At 59.6% G+C, this 19,183-nt stretch overlaps 1 protein-coding gene across 2 annotated transcripts; it reads right to left on the bottom strand.

Moving 5' to 3' along the window:
* Positions 1–1,374: 1,374 nt before the first annotated feature.
* LOC144951770 (single-strand DNA endonuclease ASTE1-like) lies at positions 1,375–19,169 on the bottom strand. 2 transcript variants are annotated; one of them, XM_078882136.1, is made up of 11 exons: positions 19,046–19,169; positions 16,158–16,335; positions 14,986–15,150; positions 13,657–14,251; positions 12,888–13,011; positions 10,967–11,115; positions 9,738–10,028; positions 8,717–9,025; positions 6,875–7,091; positions 3,684–3,849; positions 1,375–1,942 (listed from the first exon to the last, which is right to left on the bottom strand). In XM_078882136.1, exons 2-11 carry the CDS (start codon positions 16,316–16,318, stop codon positions 1,642–1,644), a joined length of 2,478 nt encoding a protein of 825 aa, XP_078738262.1. In that variant the 5' UTR covers positions 16,319–16,335; positions 19,046–19,169; the 3' UTR covers positions 1,375–1,641. The 2 variants fall into 2 exon arrangements, with proteins under 2 accessions (XP_078738262.1, XP_078738261.1); XM_078882135.1 differs by having other exon boundaries at positions 1,376–1,942; positions 16,158–16,331.
* Positions 19,170–19,183: the final 14 nt, after the last annotated feature.

Below are 19,183 nucleotides of genomic sequence, written 5' to 3'. Positions count from 1 at the left end.
CACCTGGTCTCTAGTAGGCCTCACCTGGTCTCTCGTAGGCCTCACCTGGACTCTAGTAGGCCTCACCTGGTCTCTCGTAGGCCTCACCTGGTCTCTACTAGGCCTCGCCTGGCCTCTTGTAGGCCTCACCTGGTCTCTCGTAGGCCTCACCTGGCCTCTTGTAGGCCTCACCTGGTTACGCAATAATAAACTCGAGCTCCGCGTGTGAGCGGCGTGACGGCGAGCGGTGTGGAGCGAAAGTCGGTGGTGGCCGCGCCTGGCTGGGGATGCGCGTTCGGTCCCCGCCAGCGGAGTGACCAAGTCGGTCATCCTGACTGGCGGTGGTGGCGCAGCGGGGACCTGGGTTCGATTCCTGACTCGGGCGCTTTGTAGCGTGAAGTTTGTGTGTTCTCCCTACCCCTGTTATGCAGAGAGTGAGTGAGTGGAGTTTGTATGATCTCCCCATGTTCTACAGTGAGTGAGTTGAGTTTTCGTGATCTCCCCCTGTTCTACAGAGTGAGCGGAGTTTGTATGATCTCCTCCTGTTCTACAGAGTGGAGTTTTCATGATCTCCCCCTGTTCTACAAAGTGAGTGAGTGGAGTTTTCGTGATCTCTCCCTGTTCTACAGATTGAGTGGAGTTTGTATGATCTCCCCCTGTTTACAGAGTGAGTTGAGTTTTCGTGATCTCCCCCTGTTCTACAGATTGAGTGGAGTTTGTATGATCTCCCCCTGTTTACAGAGTGAGTGGAGTGTTCGTGATCTCCCCCTGTTCTACAGATTGAGTCGAGTTTGTATGATCTCCCCCTGTTAACAGAGTGAGTGGAGTTTTCGTGATCTCCCCCTGTTCTACAGATTGAGTCGAGTTTGTATGATCTCCCCCTGTTTACAGAGTGAGTGGAGTTTTCGTGATCTCCCCCTGTTCTGCAAGGAGTGGTCTCCAAGTTCTGCCAATTCCCTCCCACAACTAAAATTAAAAAAAATATCACAAACATCATCAATCTCGGTTCGAAGTTCAAAAATATATATTTAAAAAATTACCCACAAATCACTTCGCATAGCAATCACTAGCCACGACTGGCTGCAGGTGAACGTCCGAGCGAGGTGCTAGATCACCTTGGGCTGCACAGAGACAGCTGCCTATAGGGGGGCTGTTGTTACACCCACACATTCAATCACCCACCCACCCACCCACACATTCAATCACTCACCCACCAACCCACCCACCCACACATTCAATCACTCACCCACCAACCCACCCACCCACACATTCAATCACTCACCCACCAACCCACCCATCCACACATTCAATCACTCACCCACCAACCCACCCACCCACCAACTCATTCATTGACTCACCCACCCACACATTGACCCACCCACAAATTCATTATTTCACTCACCCACACATTAAATAGCTCACCCACCAACCCACCCACCCACTCATTCATTGACTCACCCACCCACACATTGACCCGCCCACAAATTCATTCTTTCACTCACCCACACATTCAATAGCTCACCCATCAACCCACCAACCCACACATTCATTCCACCCACCCCACATTCGTTCCACCACTCAACAACCACAACAACCACCGGTTCACCCCTAAGTGGCGGTGACGTCACTACGGCGCTCGTGCCAGGCTACGTGCACTTCCAATCACTCGCCCACGCCCACACATCCCAGCGCCGCAAATCGATTTCCGTTCATCCGAGCGTCCGTCTCTTTAACCGGCCGCGGCGCCGGGCGTCTCTTCGGACGCCCCCCTTTCCGCTGTCGCTCCTGAGCGGGGGGCCCCGTTGCGGGGGGCCCCGGTGCGAGGACCCCTGCAAGGGCCTCCGTGAGGACACCGTGAAGGGCAAGGGCGTCCTGGGAGCCCGCTAGGATGCCCGCCGGGGTGAGGCCGCCGCCGGAGTTGAGCGCGTCGGAGACGGCGTGCAGGAGCGGGCCGTGATAGAGCCTGCGGAGCGCACACGGCACACGCCGCAGCCGGGCTCCGTCTGCTGCTGCTGCTGCGATACTTAGGCTCACACAGAGAGCCAAAGACTCACCACTCAGAGACCCACAGACCCATAGAATCATACAGAGATCCATAGACTCACCACACAGAGACCCATAGACTCACTCACACAGAGACCCGTAGACTCATCACACAGAGAGCCATATACTCACTCACACAGAGACCCGTAGACTCACCACACAGACACCCACAGACTCACCACACAGAGACCCATAGACTCATCACACAGAGACCCATAGACTCACCACACACAGACACCCATAGACTCACCACACACAGACACCCACAGACTCACCACACAGAGACCCATAGACTCATCACACAGAGACCCATAGACTCACCACACAGAGACCCATAGACTCATCACACAGAGACCCATAGACTCACCACACAGAGACCCACAGACCCATAGAAGCATTCAAAGATCCATAGACTCACCACACAGAGACCCATAGACTCACTCACACAGAGAGCCATAGACTCACTCACACAGAGCCACAGACCCATAGAATCGTACAGAGATCCATAGACTCACCACAAAGAAACCCATAGACTCACCACACAGAGACCCATAGACTCATCACACAGAGACCCATAGACTCAACACACACAGACACCCATAGACTCACCACACAGAGACCCATAGACTCATCACACAGAGACCCATAGACTCACCACACAGAGACCCATAGACTCACCACACACAGACACCCACAGACTCACCACACAGAGACCCATAGACTCATCACACAGAGACCCATAGACTCATCACACAGAGACCCATAGACTCATCACACAGAGACCCATAGACTCACCACACACAGACACCCATAGACTCACCACACAGAGACCCATAGACTCATCACACAGAGACCCATAGACTCATCACACAGAGACCCATAGACTCATCACACAGAGACCCATAGACTCATCACACAGAGACCCATAGACTCACCACACACAGACACCCACAGACTCACCACACAGAGACCCATAGACTCATCACACAGAGACCCATAGACTCACCACACACAGACACCCATAGACTCACCACACAGAGACCCATAGACTCATCACACAGAGACCCATAGACTCATCACACAGAGACCCATAGACTCACCACACACAGACACCCACAGACTCACCACACAGAGACCCATAGACTCATCACACAGAGACCCATAGACTCACCACACAGAGACCCATAGACTCACCACACACAGACACCCATAGACTCATCACACAGAGACCCATAGACTCACCACACACAGAGACCCATAGACTCATCACACAGAGACCCATAGACTCACCACACACAGACACCCATAGACTCACAACACAGAGACCCATAGATTCATAGAATCACACAGAGACCACAGACTCATCACACAGACACCCATAGACTCACCACATGGGGGTGGGTGGTGTCCGTAGGGGTGGGTGGTGTCGGTAGGGGTGGGTGGTGTCGGTAGGGGTGGGTGGTGTCAATGGGGGTGGGTGGTGTCAATGGGGGTGGGTGGTGTCCGTAGGGGTGGGTGGTGTCCGTAGGGGTGGGTGGTGTCGGTAGGGGTGGGTGGTGTCAATGGGGGTGGGTGGTGTCAATGGGGGTGGGTGGTGTCGGTAGGGGGTTGGACAACTCTACAACGACCAACAATCCCCCGTGCGAGTGGCGGGCACCGACCTGCTGAGCTCTGGCTCGGGCAGGGGAAGCATGAGCGCCTGGTTGAGGCAGAGCGCGGCGTGCAAGCAGCTCTGCCAGTGCGCCAGCGCGTGGGCCGTGCGCGGGGCGACGCGCGCCAGCGGGCAGGGCAGGCTCACCGCGGCCAGCAAGGCCCGCATCGCCTCGCCTGCTCAGCGGCGACACGGGGGGGGGGGGGGGGGAGAACTCGTCACGACATTCACTCACTTACCAACCCGCTCAGCCACTCACCCACGCGCTCAGCCACCCACCCACTCATGCATCCACCCACTCACCCACCCACCGACCCACTCACCCACCCACCCACTGACCCACTCACCCACCCACCCACCGACCCACTCACCCACCCACCCACCGACCCACCCACCGACCCACTCACACACCCACCCACCGACCCACTCACCCACTGACCCACCCACTCACCCACTCACCCACTCACCCACCCACCCACCCACTGACCCACTCACTCACCCACCCACCCACCCACCGACTCACCCACCCACCCACTCACCGCCGAGGTGCCCACACACTCACCCACACTCACCCACCCACCCACCGACCCACCCAATCACTCACCCACCCACTCACCCACCCACTCACCCACCCACCCACCGACTCACCCACTCACTCACCCACACTCACCCACCCACTCACCCACCCACTCACCCACCCACTCACCCACCGACCAACCCACCGACCCACTCACCCACCCACCCACCGACCCACTCACCCACCCACCCACCCACCGACCCACCCACCGACCCACTCACCCACCCACCCACCGACCCACTCACCCACCCACCCACCGACCCACTCACCCACTGACCCACCCACTCACCCACTCACCCACCCACCCACCCACTGACCCACTCACTCACCCACCCACCCACCCACCGACTCACCCACCCACTCACCGCCGAGGTGCCCACACACTCACCCACACTCACCCACCCACCCACCGACCCACCCACTCACTCACCCACCCACCCACCCACCCACCCACTCACCCACCCACTCACCCACCCACCCACCGACCCACCCACTCACTCACCCACACTCACCCACCCACTCACCCACCCACCCACTCACCCACCCACCCACTCACCCACCCACCCACCCACCGACCCACCCACCGACCCACTCACCCACCCACCCACCGACCCACTCACCCACCCACCCACCCACCGACCCACTCACCCACCCACCCACGCACCCACTGACCCACTCACTCACCCACCCACCCACTGACCCACTCACTCACCCACCCACCCACCGACCCACTCACCCACCCACCCACCCACTGACCCACTCACTCACCCACCCACCCACCGACCCACTCACTCACCCACCCACCCACCGACCCACTCACCCACTGACCCACCCACTCACCCACTCACCCACCCACCCACCCACTGATCCACTCACTCACCCACCCACCCACCCACCGACTCACCCACCCACCCACCGACTCACCCACCCACCCACTCACCGCCGAGGTGCCCACACACTCACCCACACTCACCCACCCACCCACCGACCCACCCACTCACTCACTCACCCACCCACCCACCCACCCACTCACCCACCCACTCACCCACCCACCCACCGACCCACCCACTCACTCACCCACACTCACCCACCCACTCACCCACCCACTCACCCACCCACCCACCGACCCACCCACCGACCCACTCACCCACCCACCCACCGACCCACTCACCCACCCACCCACCGACCCACCCACCGACCCACTCACCCACCCACCCACCGACCCACTCACCCACCCACCCACCGACCCACTCACCCACTGACCCACCCACTCACCCACTGACCCACCCACTCACCCACTCACCCACCCACCCACCCACTGACCCACTCACTCACCCACCCACCCACCCACCGACTCACCCACCCACCCACTCACCGCCGAGGTGCCCACACACTCACCCACACTCACCCACCCACCCACCGACCCACCCACTCACTCACCCACCCACTCACCCACCCACCCACCCACCCACTCACCCACCCACTCACCCACCCACCCACCGACCCACCCACTCACTCACCCACACTCACCCACCCACTCACCCACCCACTCACCCACCCACCCACCGACCCACCGACCCACCCACCGACCCACTCACCCACCCACCCACCGACCCACTCACCCACCCACCCACCCACCCACCGACCCACCCACCGACCCACTCACCCACCCACCCACCGACCCACTCACCCACCCACCCACCGACCCACTCACCCACCCACCCACCGACCCACTCACCCACTGACCCACCCACTCACCCACTGACCCACCCACTCACCCACTCACCCACCCACCCACCCACTGACCCACTCACTCACCCACCCACCCACCGACTCACCCACCCACCCACTCACCGCCGAGGTGCCCACACACTCACCCACACTCACCCACCCACCCACCGACCCACCCACTCACTCACCCACCCACTCACCCACCCACCCACCCACCCACTCACCCACCCACTCACCCACCCACCCACCGACCCACCCACTCACTCACCCACACTCACCCACCCACTCACCCACCCACTCACCCACCCACCCACCGACCCACCGACCCACCCACCGACCCACTCACCCACCCACCCACCGACCCACTCACCCACCCACCCACCCACCGACCCACCCACCGACCCACTCACCCACCCACCCACCGACCCACTCACCCACCCACCCACCGACCCACTCACCCACTGACCCACCCACTCACCCACTGACCCACCCACTCACCCACTCACCCACCCACTGACCCACTCACTCACCCACCCACCCACCGACTCACCCACCCACCCACTCACCGCCGAGGTGCCCACACACTCACCCACACTCACCCACCCACCCACCGACCCACCCACTCACTCACCCACCCACTCACCCACCCACCCACCCACCCACTCACCCACCCACTCACCCACCCACCCACCCACCGACCCACCCACTCACTCACCCACACTCACCCACCCACTCACCCACCCACTCACCCACCCACCCACCCACCCACCGACCCACCGACCCACTCACCCACCCACCCACCGACCCACTCACCCACCCACCCACCGACCCACCCACCGACCCACTCACCCACCCACCCACCGACCCACTCACCCACCCACCCACCCACTCACCGCCGAGGTGCGCACACACGAGGTGTAGGAGCAGCGCCTGAGCGACGTGTGTGGCCGCCCGCCCGTGCGCTCGTGCCGCTCTGCCCTCGGGGTCGGGCTCCATCCACTGCTGGATGGACGCGACGGCGAGCCGCAGAGTGGGGGGCACGCGCTCCAGGGCCCCCCACTCCACGCCCAGAGCCCTCAGCAGGAAGGAGAGACGCTCCGAGTGGGGGGTCTGAAAACAAAGACAAAGGTCCCCCGTGTAGCCCACACGTGGCCGGTGGGGCAAGTGCCAGCGCCACGACCCCCGGCGCTGATGTCTACACGGCGCATGAGATGCTTATTTTATGGCCGAGTCGACCTAGGGGTGGCCCAGGTCCGGTTCAGGTATTCATCACTCGTGCTCGCCGTGAGAGCGAGAATCGAACTCGGGGTCACTCGGTTCATGGGGGGGGAGGGGAGGGGGGGGTCTCACGTGGGGTGGAGGGGGGGGGGTCACGTGGGGTGGAGGGGGGGGGTCACGTGGGGTGGAGGGGGGGTCTCACGTGGGGTGGGGGGGGGGTCATGTGGGGTGGAGGGGGGGGTCACGTGGGGTGGAGGGGGGGGTCACGTGGGGTGGAGAGGGGGGTCTCACGTGGGGTGGGGGGGGGTCACGTGGGGTGGAGGGGGGGGTCACGTGGGGTGGAGGGGGGGGGTCACGTGGGGTGGAGGGGGGGGTCACGTGGGGTGGAGAGGGGGGTCTCACGTGGGGTGGAGGGGGGGGTCTCACGTGGGGTGGGGGGGGGTCATGTGGGGTGGAGGGGGGTCTCACGTGGGGTGGAGGGGGGGGGTCATGTGGGGTGGAGGGGGGGGGTCATGTGGGGTGGGGGGGGGTCATGTGGGGTGGAGGGGGGGGTCTCACGTGGGGTGGGGGGGGGGTCATGTGGGGTGGAGGGGGGGGTCATGTGGGGTGGGGGGGGGGTCATGTGGGGTGGAGGGGGGGGTCTCACGTGGGGTGGGGGGGGGGTCATGTGGGGTGGAGGGGGGGGTCTCACGTGGGGTGGGGGGGGGGTCATGTGGGGTGGAGGGGGGGGTCATGTGGGGTGGAGGGGGGGGTCATGTGGGGTGGGGGGGGGTCATGTGGGGTGGAGGGGGGGGTCTCACGTGGGGTGGAGGGGGGGGTCATGTGGGGTGGAGGGGGGGGTCATGTGGGGTGGGGGGGGGTCATGTGGGGTGGAGGGGGGGGTCTCACGTGGGGTGGGGGGGGGTCATGTGGGGTGGAGGGGGGGGTCATGTGGGGTGGAGGGGGGGGGTCACATGGGGTGGAGAGGGGGGTCTCACGTGGGGTGGAGGGGGGGGTCATGTGGGGTGGAGGGGGGGGTCATGTGGGGTGGAGGGGGGGGGTCATGTGGGGTGGGGGGGGGGTCACGTGGGGTGGAGAGGGGGGTCTCACGTGGGGTGGGGGGGGGGGTCATGTGGGGTGGAGGGGGGGGGGTCACGTGGGGTGGAGGGGGGGGTCACGTGGGGTGGAGGGGGGGGTCACGTGGGGTGGAGAGGGGGTCTCACGTGGGGTGGGGGGGGTCATGTGGGGTGGAGGGGGGGGGGTCACGTGGGGTGGAGGGGGGGTCACGTGGGGTGGAGAGGGGGGTCTCACGTGGGGTGGGGGGGGGTCATGTGGGGTGGAGGGGGGGTCATGTGGGGTGGAGGGGGGGGGGTCACATGGGGTGGAGAGGGGGGGTCTCACGTGGGGTGGGGGGGGGTCATGTGGGGTGGAGGGGGGGGTCATGTGGGGTGGAGGGGGGGGTCATGTGGGGTGGAGGGGGGGGGGTCATGTGGGGTGGAGGGGGGGGGGGTGTCACGGGCGGTGGGGGGGGGTCTCACGTGGTGCACGGTGTGGATGGAGAGCCGCGGGGCCCCCAGGCGGCGAGGGGGCAGCACTTCCACGGCAAAGCGGCGCAGCGAGCGCCCATCCCGGTCCAACTCCGTCACCTGCACGGGAGTCGAACTCGCCTCCTCCTCCTCCTCCTGCTGCTGCTGCTGCTCCTGCTGCTGCTGCTGCTGCTCCTGCTGCTGCCGCCCACCGTCTCCCCCCTCGCCACCGGGGGCCGGGGCCAGCAGCAGGCCGTACGTCGCGCGACGCACGCGCAGCGAGGAGCCGCGGTGCGCGCTTGCCAGCGACTCATCCTCCACCTGTGGTGGTGGCGGTGGTGGCGGTGGTGGCGGCAGTGGTCTTAACCGCATTGTACGTGGACCAACCAGGGTTGGGGTAACCCACTCAAGCATTTATCCACGCCACTCACTCCACTCACACCACTCACCCACCCAACCAACCACTCGCTTCCTTACTCACTCACTTACCCGCCCGCTCGCTGGCTCACTTACCCACCCACCCGCCCGCTCACCCACTTACCTATCCATCAACTCGCACGCCCGGTCCGTCGCTCACTCGCTCACTCACCCACCTACCGATCCACCCAACCCTCACTAACTCACCCACCCTCTCGTTCGCCCACCTACCCACCTACCCACTTACCCACCCGCTCGCTTGCTCACTCACCTACCTACCCGCCTGCTCGCTGGCTCGCTCACCCACCCACCCGCCCGCTCACCCACTTACCCACCCATCAACTCGCACGCCCGGTCCGTCGCTCACTCGCTCACCCACCCACCTACCCATCCACCCAACTCTCACTAACCCACCCACCCTCTCGTTCACTCACCCACCCGCCTACCTACCCACTTACCCACCTGCTCATTCACTCATTCAGTCACTCACCCACCCATCAACTCACAAACCTACCTACCCGCTCACCCGTTCGCTCGCCCTCACCCGCTCGCCCTCACCCGCTCGCCCCTCACCCGCTCGCCCCTCACCCGCTCGCCCTCACCCGCTCGCCCTCACCTGCACGCGCATGAACACGCATCTCTGCGTGTAGGCGTCCACGATGGCCGGGCAGAGATGGCCGCTCCGCAAGGCCGCGTCCACCCAGGCCGGCAGGGACGGAGCCGCACCGTCACTCGCCGCCCGCCGCGGCCGTGGTGGTGGTGGTGCCGCTGGTGGTGTTGGTTGTAGTGGTAGCGTTGGTGACGGTAGTGCTGGTGGTTGTGGTGGCGGTTGCTCTGGGAGGTTGTGTTCGGGTCCCGAGAGCAATTCCTCAAATCGCTGGAGATCAACGTCACCGTCCGAATAGTCCTGTGCCAGGAGAGGAGAGACTGCGTCACCACAACTCACCGTCGTGATCAACGCTCGACCAGAGGTCGCAAACGGCTTTTGATTCCTTATCCCCCGTACCCGTACCCGGCCGCACCAGGGTCGCAAACGGGTACCCGTACCCGTACCCGGCCATACCAGTACCCTACCCGTACCCGGCCGGGTACGCGTAGGGTACGGGTATCGGGTACCTGATTGCGACCTCTGGGATGAAGCCATGTTGCAGGCGCGGGTGGGTTGATTCTAGGAACTTGAATTGTGAGAAGAGACAACACGTTGGGAAATGAGTGACAAACGGTGACTCACCAGTGACTCACGGCCTGTGGTTTTCACACCTGATGATGATTGCTTGTGTTGCGATCGAAACGTCGTAAGAATAATTTTTATTATTTTTATTTTATTATTTCGCTTCTACGTGACTTTACCGAAAGAACCAAGAATCCCTGCAGTCACGAAAGCTTTAAATCGAAGTTTAGTTTTACTTTAAGGCGAATAGGGCGGGCGGAGGGAGAAGTTCACGGTTTAGGGGCCATCCATAAATGACGTCACGCAATTGTGGACGATTTTTGACCCCCCCCACCCCTCGTCACACGGCGCCACAAAAAGTCAGACCCCCCCTCAAATATGACGTCACAAACCATATTTACATTTTGAAAATAAAACATGCTTCAAATCGCTTTAAACTATTGTCATTGTAGTGCGTATTCAATGTGGTGCTGCACTCTGATGTTGTAGGAGAAAACATTTATTAAAACGTCTATTTAATTAAGCAGAACGTGTTGTCTATATTTATTTAAAGTCGCGCATTTTTACGTGACGTCACATTTCTCAAACACCCCCCCCCCCCCTCGTCACACATCGTCACAAACGTCTGACCACCCCCGCCCCCAGGTGCGTGACAAGGAGGTGGGGTGCCTCACCTGTGCGAGGAGCTCGTGGTTGCGCTTGACCGCCGCTCGCTCGCCCGCCTTGGCGCCAGCGACGATCACCGCCAGCGCCTCCTCCCCGCTCGCAAACGCCGCCAGCCAATCGAGGGCCGCCGCCACCCTCCCTGCCGCCACGCCCCTTCCTGTAGAGACCACGCCCACTTCCTGTTAGAGCCACGACCCCCTGCACCACCTCAGTGCACGGGTCAGGCTACACCAGGCATGTCGAAAGTCCGGCGCGTGGGGCAATCACGGCCCGCGGTCAGATTTCATACGGCCCCGCAGCTTCGGTCTTATAACGTGTTAGTTATGGCTCGCCAGCTCTGTCGGAATAAATACATCATAAAACTCATGGAAATTTAAGGTGTTCTATACAGTTTCGATTTAAAGCTTTCGTGACTGCAGGGATTCATCTTCTTGGTTCTTTCGGTAAAGTCACGTAGAAGGGAAGTAATGAAATAATAAAAATAAAACATAATAAAATAATTCTCACGACGTTTCGGCCACAACGCTCGTGTGCTGTTTCATTCAAACGCTGTCTCCCCGACAGACCTGGTCTTCACCTGAGGACGGCTGCTTGCGTTGTGGCCGAAATGTCGTGAGAATTATTTTATTATGTTTTATTTTTATTATTTTATTACTTCCCTTCTACGTGACTTTACCGAAAGAACCAAGAAGATCTATACAGTTTGTTCAATGTTATCTGACTGAATGAAAGGCAGAATTGCGTTTTAAGAGTTGTTCGCGTCTGCCTGAGTGGCTTATATTTGGTTACATTGTCATTTGAAAAATAAAGGTATTTGTGACAATGAAAATTGTTTTATAACAGCGTGTATTGTCACGTAACTTTTGTGGTTAAAAAAAATGTCAGATGGAACTATTGGCCCCCGGGCATCTTCACTTTATCAAATGTGGCCCTCTTTGCAAAAAGTTTGGACACCCCTGGGCTACACGATTGGAGGTCGTGGGTTCGATCCCGACCCTGACGCCTGCTGCTGCTGTATATTTGGAGTCTGCGTCTCTCTCATCATCATCACCATGGTGGCTAGGAGATGTCAACTACCTCGCCTGGTGTACAGGATGTCGTGGGTTGGATCGCGAAGCTGACGCCTGCTGCTGTATATTTGGAGTCTGCGTCTCTCTCATCATCATCACCATGGTGGCTAGGAGATGTCAACTACCTCGCCTGGTGTACAGGATGTCGTGGGTTGGATCGCGAAGCTGACGCCTGCTGCTGCTGTATGTTTGGAGTTTGCGGATCTCTCGCCCCGCGGTTTTTGTCCTCCACATTTAGAATCGACGCGCGTTTAGAGTATTTGGCCGCTCTAAAATGTCCACGTGATGATGATAAGCCAACTTCGTTGAACCTTCATTTGTGGTGGCCAGGTCGCTATATAACTCAGCGGATCTTGATAAAATATAGTTCTAATAGTTTAATGTTGGGGGATGAGTGGAGTGGGTGATGTGAGCGGGTGGGGAGGGGAAGTAGGGAAGGCTCGAGGAAAGAAGTGAGCTGCGCATGGAGCGGCGTCTGCCTTCACAGTGGGTGGCGACGGGGGAGAGGGGAGGGGTTCAGAGTGATGGTGGACACACATAGAAGCCACGTGGTTTACTGGAGGCTTTATTTGGTTTAGAGAGAGATCTTTCGATGAGAGGGGAGGGTTTCAGAGTGACGGTGGCCACACACAGAAGCCACGTGGTTTACTGGAGGCTTGAGTTGGTTTATAAAGAGATCTATAGATGACAGGGGAGGGGTTCAGAGTGAGGGTGGACACACACAGAAGCCGCGTGGTTTACTGGAGGCTTTATTCGGTTTATAAAGAGATTTTTCGATGAGAGGGGAGGGTTTCAGAGTGACGGTGGCAACACAGAAGCCGCGTGGTTTGAGTTCGAGAGAGTTGGGGGGGGGGGGCACCTGTGAAGGCCTTGCTCTTGAGGCCCCGGACGGACACTGGGTCTGTGTGGTCATTCCCCACCAGTAGTGGCACCAGCGGCAGCAGCGACGGGTGGAGATCGGAGAACGCGGCACGGAGACGCTCCTGCGGATAAAGCGCCGCGTAGAGCGTCACGCAGAGGTCGCAACCGGGTACCCGATACCCGTACCCTACCCGATACCCGGCTACCTGTACCCGGCCGGGTACGGGTACCCGTTTGCGACCCTGGTGCGGCCGGGTACGGGTACGGGTAGGCCGTGAGTCACTGGTGAGTCACCGTTTGTCACTCATTTCCCAACGTCTTGTCTCTTCTCACAATTCAAGTTCCTAGAATCAACCCACCCGCGCCTGCAACATGGCTTCATCCCAGAGGTCGCAATCGGGTACCCGATACCCGTACCCTACCCGATACCTGGCTGGGTACGGGTAAGGTACGGGTACGGCCAGGTACGGGTACCCGTTTGTGACCCTGGTGCGGCCGGGTACCAGTACGGGTAAGGAATCAAAACCCGTTTGCGACCTCTGGTGGATCAGGCACCACGGTAGGTCCTGGTGTCAAGGACACGGGCCCGCAACCGCTGTTCCGTCACCGCATAGTCCAGCAAGATCTTATTGCCCGCACCCAGCATGTGCCACAAACAATGAAAGCCACACGCGCCGTACACACACAACTCAAGCTGCGTCTCAACCTCTCACTGAGCCCATCGGCACAGGCACAGCCGATCACCTCCACGCCGCGTAGATCCACACCTGTCGGAACAAACGGATGGGCAGGAATGCACGGCACGGCTGCTGTTGCTGCTGCTGCTGCTCCTGATGCTGCTGTTGTTGCTGTTGCTGCTGTTGTTGCTGTTGCTGCTGTTGCTGCTGTTGCTGCTGCTCCTGCTGCTGCTCCTGATGCTGCTGTTGTTGCTGCTGCTGTTGCTGCTGCAGCAGTTGCTCTGCCTGCTTTTGTTGCTCCACCTGCTGCAGCTGCTGCTGCTGCTTTGTCCGCTGATGCTTCTGGCGCTTCTGGTGCTTTTGCTTCTTCCCTTGTCGTTCCGGCCGCTTCCCCTGCTGCCTCTCCTCCTCCTCATCCTTCTCATCGTCCGCCGCCCTCCCCTCCCCCTCCCCCTCCTCTACGGGCAGCGGCTGGCGCCAGTCCAGGTGCTGCAGGTGCAGGAAGCCCGAGGGCAGCGGCGCCAGGTAGAAGTCGCTGTCGGCGCTGAGCAGGGGGCAGCGCAGGCGGCGGGCCAGGGCGCCGGCGGGCCGGTCGGCCTCGGCAAGGCACACGACGCAGGGCACCGCGCACGCTCGCACGGCCTGCTCAAACACCTCGCGCAGCAGCAGCGGCACCGCCTCGCCACTGGGGAACACCACGGGGAGGGGGCCGGAGCGGGAGGGGGGGAGCAGGAGGGGAGAGGGGGGGGAGCAGGAGGGGGAGGGGGGGGAGCAGGAGGGGGCCGAGCAGGAGGGGAGCGGGGAAGAGGAGAAAAGGCGAGAGGGGTAAACGGCTGTGGCAAAGGCTAGCGAAGAGACGGGATGGGATGATGGGTGAGTGGGTGGGCGAGTGGCACGGGCGAGGGAAGAGATGGGATGATGGGTGAGTGGGTGGGTGAGTGGTACGGTCGAGAGAAGAGATGGAGTGATGGGTGAGTGGGTGGGTGAGTGGCACGGGCTAGAGAAGAGATGGAGTGATGGGTGGGTGGGTGAGTGGCACGGGCTAGCGAAGAGACGGAGTGATGTGGTACAAGAGAATCTGGAGCTGAGTGGACCTCTGTGAAGGAGGCTCGCTACTGGGTAGTTGGAGACAGTCGCCCTCCAGCAACAACGAGCGAAGCACCGGGTAGCTAAAATGCAGCGAGTTGGCACGGTAGGGGGAGGGCACAGCTGGTGCATGTACCAGTCATCTCAAATAGTCAACCAATGGCACCTGGGTCTGTTCCGTGACCTCCTGCCAGCGAGCCCTCGACACTCCGTGTGGCCTCAAAGTGCACCTGGCCTGGCACGGGCTCCGTGGTGACGTCACCGCCACTTAGTGGTGAATGGCGCCTGTTGTTGTTGTTGTGTAAGCGTGTGTGTAGGTGCGTCCGTAGGTACCGGCTGGCCCCTCTCGCGAGGGACAGGGCGTTGGCGATGCGATCGTGCGCCCGCGTCACGTGGGTCGCCCTCTTCCTGGGCGCCGAGGCCCCGTCCAGCACCATCAGCGGCTCCACGCGGCACGCGCGCAGCGCACGCACCCACGCACGCACCTCCGCCGCCAGCCTGCCGCGGGGACAACATGGGCACGCCGCTAAGGAGACGCACGGACCCGGTTTGAACGCGACTGGTCGACGACCCCCGGAGCGTGTCTCTGTGTCAGAGGTCGCAACCGGGTACCCGATACCCGTACCCTACCCGATACCCGGTACCCGTTTGCGACTCTGGTGCGGCCGGGTACGGGTAGGCCGTGAGTCACTGGTGAGTCACCGTTTGTCACTCATTTCCCAACGTCTTGTCGATTCTCACAATTCAAGTTCCTAGAATCAACCCACCCGCGCCTGCAACATGGCTTCATCCCAGAGGTCGCAATCAGGTACCCGATACCCGTACCCTACCCGTACCCGGCCGGGTACGGGTAGGGTACGGGTACGGTCGGGTACGGGTACGGGTACCCGTTTGCGACCCTGGTGCGGCCGGGTACGGGGGATAAGGAATCAAAAGCCGTTTGCGACCTCTGCTCTGTGTCCCCGTGCCTCCCTCACCCCGCGTAGTCTCCCCCGCGCGTCTCCCTCACCCCGCGTAGTCGTTCCCGCGTGTCCCCGTGCCTCCCTCACCCCGCGTAGTCGCCCCCGCGTGTCTCCCTCACCCCGCGTAGTCGTTCCCGCGTGTCCCCGTGCCTCCCTCACCCCGCGTAGTCGCCCCCGCGTGTCTCCCTCACCCCGCGTAGTCGTTCCCGCGTGTCCCCGTGCCTCCCTCACCCCGCGTAGTCGCCCCCGCACGTCTCCCTCACCCCGCGTAGTCGTTCCCGCTTGTCCCCGTGTCTCCCTCACCTCGCGTAGTCGCCCCCGCGTGTTCCCGCGTCTCCCTCACTCCGCGTAGTCGTCCCCGCGTGTCCCCGTGTCTCCCTCACCCCGCGTAGTCATTCCCGCGTGTCCCCGTGTCTCCCTCACTCCGCGTAGTCGTCCCCGCGTGTCCCCGTGTCTCCCTCACCCCGCGTAGTCGTTCCCGCGTGTCCCCGTGTCTCCCTCACCCCGCGTAGTCGTTCCCGCGTGTCCCCGTGCGTCCCTCACCCCGCGTAGTCGCCCCCGTGTTTCTGGTCGAGCCTCGCCGCTCGGTACAGGTGGTGGCAGAGCGCGTCCCCGTCCACCAGGATCTGCACGCCGTGAAGCCTCGTGTCCTCGTGGAGATCGGGGCGAGAGTGGACCCACGCGGTGAGGCCTGGCACACCCATCTCACTCCCCTCTCTCACTCACGGAGAGACACGGGGGGGGGCAGGGGGGAGGAGGCATGGGGAGAGACCGGGGGACACAGGGAGACAGACAGAGGGTGAGACCGTGGGGACACGAGGAGCCGGAGGAGAGACACGGGGAGAGACCGGGGGACATGGGGAGACAGGGGGAGAGACACTGGTGGTGAGACTGGGCTCTAAAGAAAGCTGTCTCTGGTGTGGACCAATCGGTTTCAAAGACCAGGCATAAATAACACTGGTCAACACCCTTTTTCTGGCATAAGGTATTCCAACGGTTTTAAGGTAATTTTGGGGTGCTGATTCCAAATCTGGCATCAGTTTTTGTCCATCACATCAGGTTTTTGAGATGTCAAATATTGCATTTTCAATAAAAACTGCAGAAGAAAAATATTAAATAAATGTGGATATCTACATAAAATGATATTATAAACACACTATCCTAAAAATACAGCATCATATTTTAACACTAAAGCAGTCACTGACTCGCAAAAACTTGCAATCATAAGTAACAGAGTTAATTTCGGGTAAAATCAATGAAAATTGGGTATGCCGATAGCATAAAAATGAGATGTGATAGAGCAAATCCGAGATCAGATTTGGAATCAGCACCCTGAAATGAGTCTAAAACAGCTGCAAAAGTCCAGGCCAGAAAAAAAATGTGTTTTTTTTGTTGTTGACCAGTGTTATTTTTGTTTGTTTTCCATTCGGTGTTCTCCATGTCCATTTGCTGTAGTATTTTTGTTCGAAATTAGTATTACGTATGAGCATGTCATGTTTTGAAGCTAATTCTAGCAGTTCCTTGCCTCTTTCATTTATTTCTCTGTATCCATACCTTTGCATGATGTGTTCCCAGCTGGTAATATCCTTCCCAATGATTGCATTCCAGTCTCCCACAAACACATTCCTGCGGAGGGAGCTGGTAGGAACGTTGGGTCGCTCGGTCAATGGCCAGGGTCAACAGCGGCGTGGTGTATTCCGCAAACATGGCCGACTGTGAGGGCGGGCACAAGCCGGCGTGAGTAGGTTAAACGTTGAGTTTTATAAGGGCACCACGGGGTGACCAGCCCCTCACCACCCAGCCCCTCCCCACCCTCCCCTCTCCACCCAGCCCAAACCCTCCCATTTTTGGATGCACGACGGACGGACGGACACAATAATCCCGTGGGCTGGTGGAACCAGGTGGTTCCTACCAGTATTATTTTAACACTGCCCATAGACTCAACACTGCCCATAGACTCAACACTGCCCATAGACTCAACACTGCCCATAGACTAACACTGCCCATTGACTCAACACTGCCCATAGACTCAACACTATCCATAGACTCAACACTGCCCATAGACTCAACACTGCCCATAGACTCAACACTGCCCATAGACTAACACTGCCCATTGACTCAACACTGCCCATAGACTCAACACTACCCATAGACTCAACACTGCCCATGGACTCAACACTGCCCATAGACTCAACACTGCCCATAGACTCAACACTACCCATAGACTCAACACTGCCCATAGACTCAACACTGCCCCATAGACTCAGCACTGCCCATAGACTCAACACTACCCATAGACTCAACACTACCCATAGACTCAACACTGCCCCATAGACTCAACACTGCCCATAGACTCAACACTGCCCATAGACTCAACACTACCCATAGACTCAACACTGCCCATAGACTCAACACTGCCCATAGACTCAACACTGCCCATAGACTCAACACTACCCATAGACTCAACACTGCCCATAGACTCAACACTACCCACAGACTCAACACTGCCCATAGACTCAACACTACCCACAGACTCAACACTACCCATAGACTCAACACTGCACCATAGACTCAACACTACCCATAGACTCAACACTGCCCACAGACTCAACACTACCCACAGACTCAACACTACCCATAGACTCAACACTGCCCATAGACTCAACACTACCCATAGACTCAACACTGCCCATAGACTCAACACTACCCACAGACTCAACACTACCCATAGACTCAACACTGCACCATAGACTCAACACTACCCATAGACTCAACACTGCCCACAGACTCAACACTACCCACAGACTCAACACTACCCATAGACTCAACACTGCCCATAGACTCAACACTGCCCATAGACTCAACACTACCCACAGACTCAACACTGCCCATAGACTCAACACTACCCATAGACTCAACACTGCCCACAGACTCAACACTACCCACAGACTCAACACTACCCATAGACTCAACACTGCCCATAGACTCAACACTGCCCATAGACTCAACACTACCCACAGACTCAACACTGCCCATAGACTCAACACTGCCCATAGACTCAACACTGCCCATAGACTCAACACTGCCCATAGACTCAACACTACCCATAGACTCAACACTACCCATAGACTCAACACTGCCCATAGACTCAACACTACCCACAGACTCAACACTGCCCATAGACTCAACACTGCCCATAGACTCAACACTGCCCATAGACTCAACACTGCCCATAGACTCAACACTACCCATAGACTCAACACTACCCATAGACTCAACACTGCCCATAGACTCAACACTACCCACAGACTCAACACTGCACCTCAGATGAGGACGGTCGGCCACGTACGGTGCGAAAGAAGTTCAACGTACGGCACGCACACACACAGTACAGTACTGTATACGGGACATACTTCTTCAAGGCAACTTACCTCTCGCTCGCGTTGTTAGGCCAAACACAGGCAGCACTAAGGCCGTGAACGCCGAGAAAGGTCCTTAAAGTTAAAAGTTTATGTCGTTATAGCACCCTTAAGCGCTTTGAGGGCCGCGCGCGATGACGTCACTTCGTC

The sequence above is a fragment of the Lampetra fluviatilis genome, chromosome 63 (genome assembly GCF_964198595.1).
Source record: "Lampetra fluviatilis chromosome 63, kcLamFluv1.1, whole genome shotgun sequence".
Taxonomy (NCBI): Eukaryota; Metazoa; Chordata; class Hyperoartia; order Petromyzontiformes; family Petromyzontidae; genus Lampetra; species Lampetra fluviatilis.
This window is presented reverse-complemented; position numbering and strand designations above follow the sequence as displayed.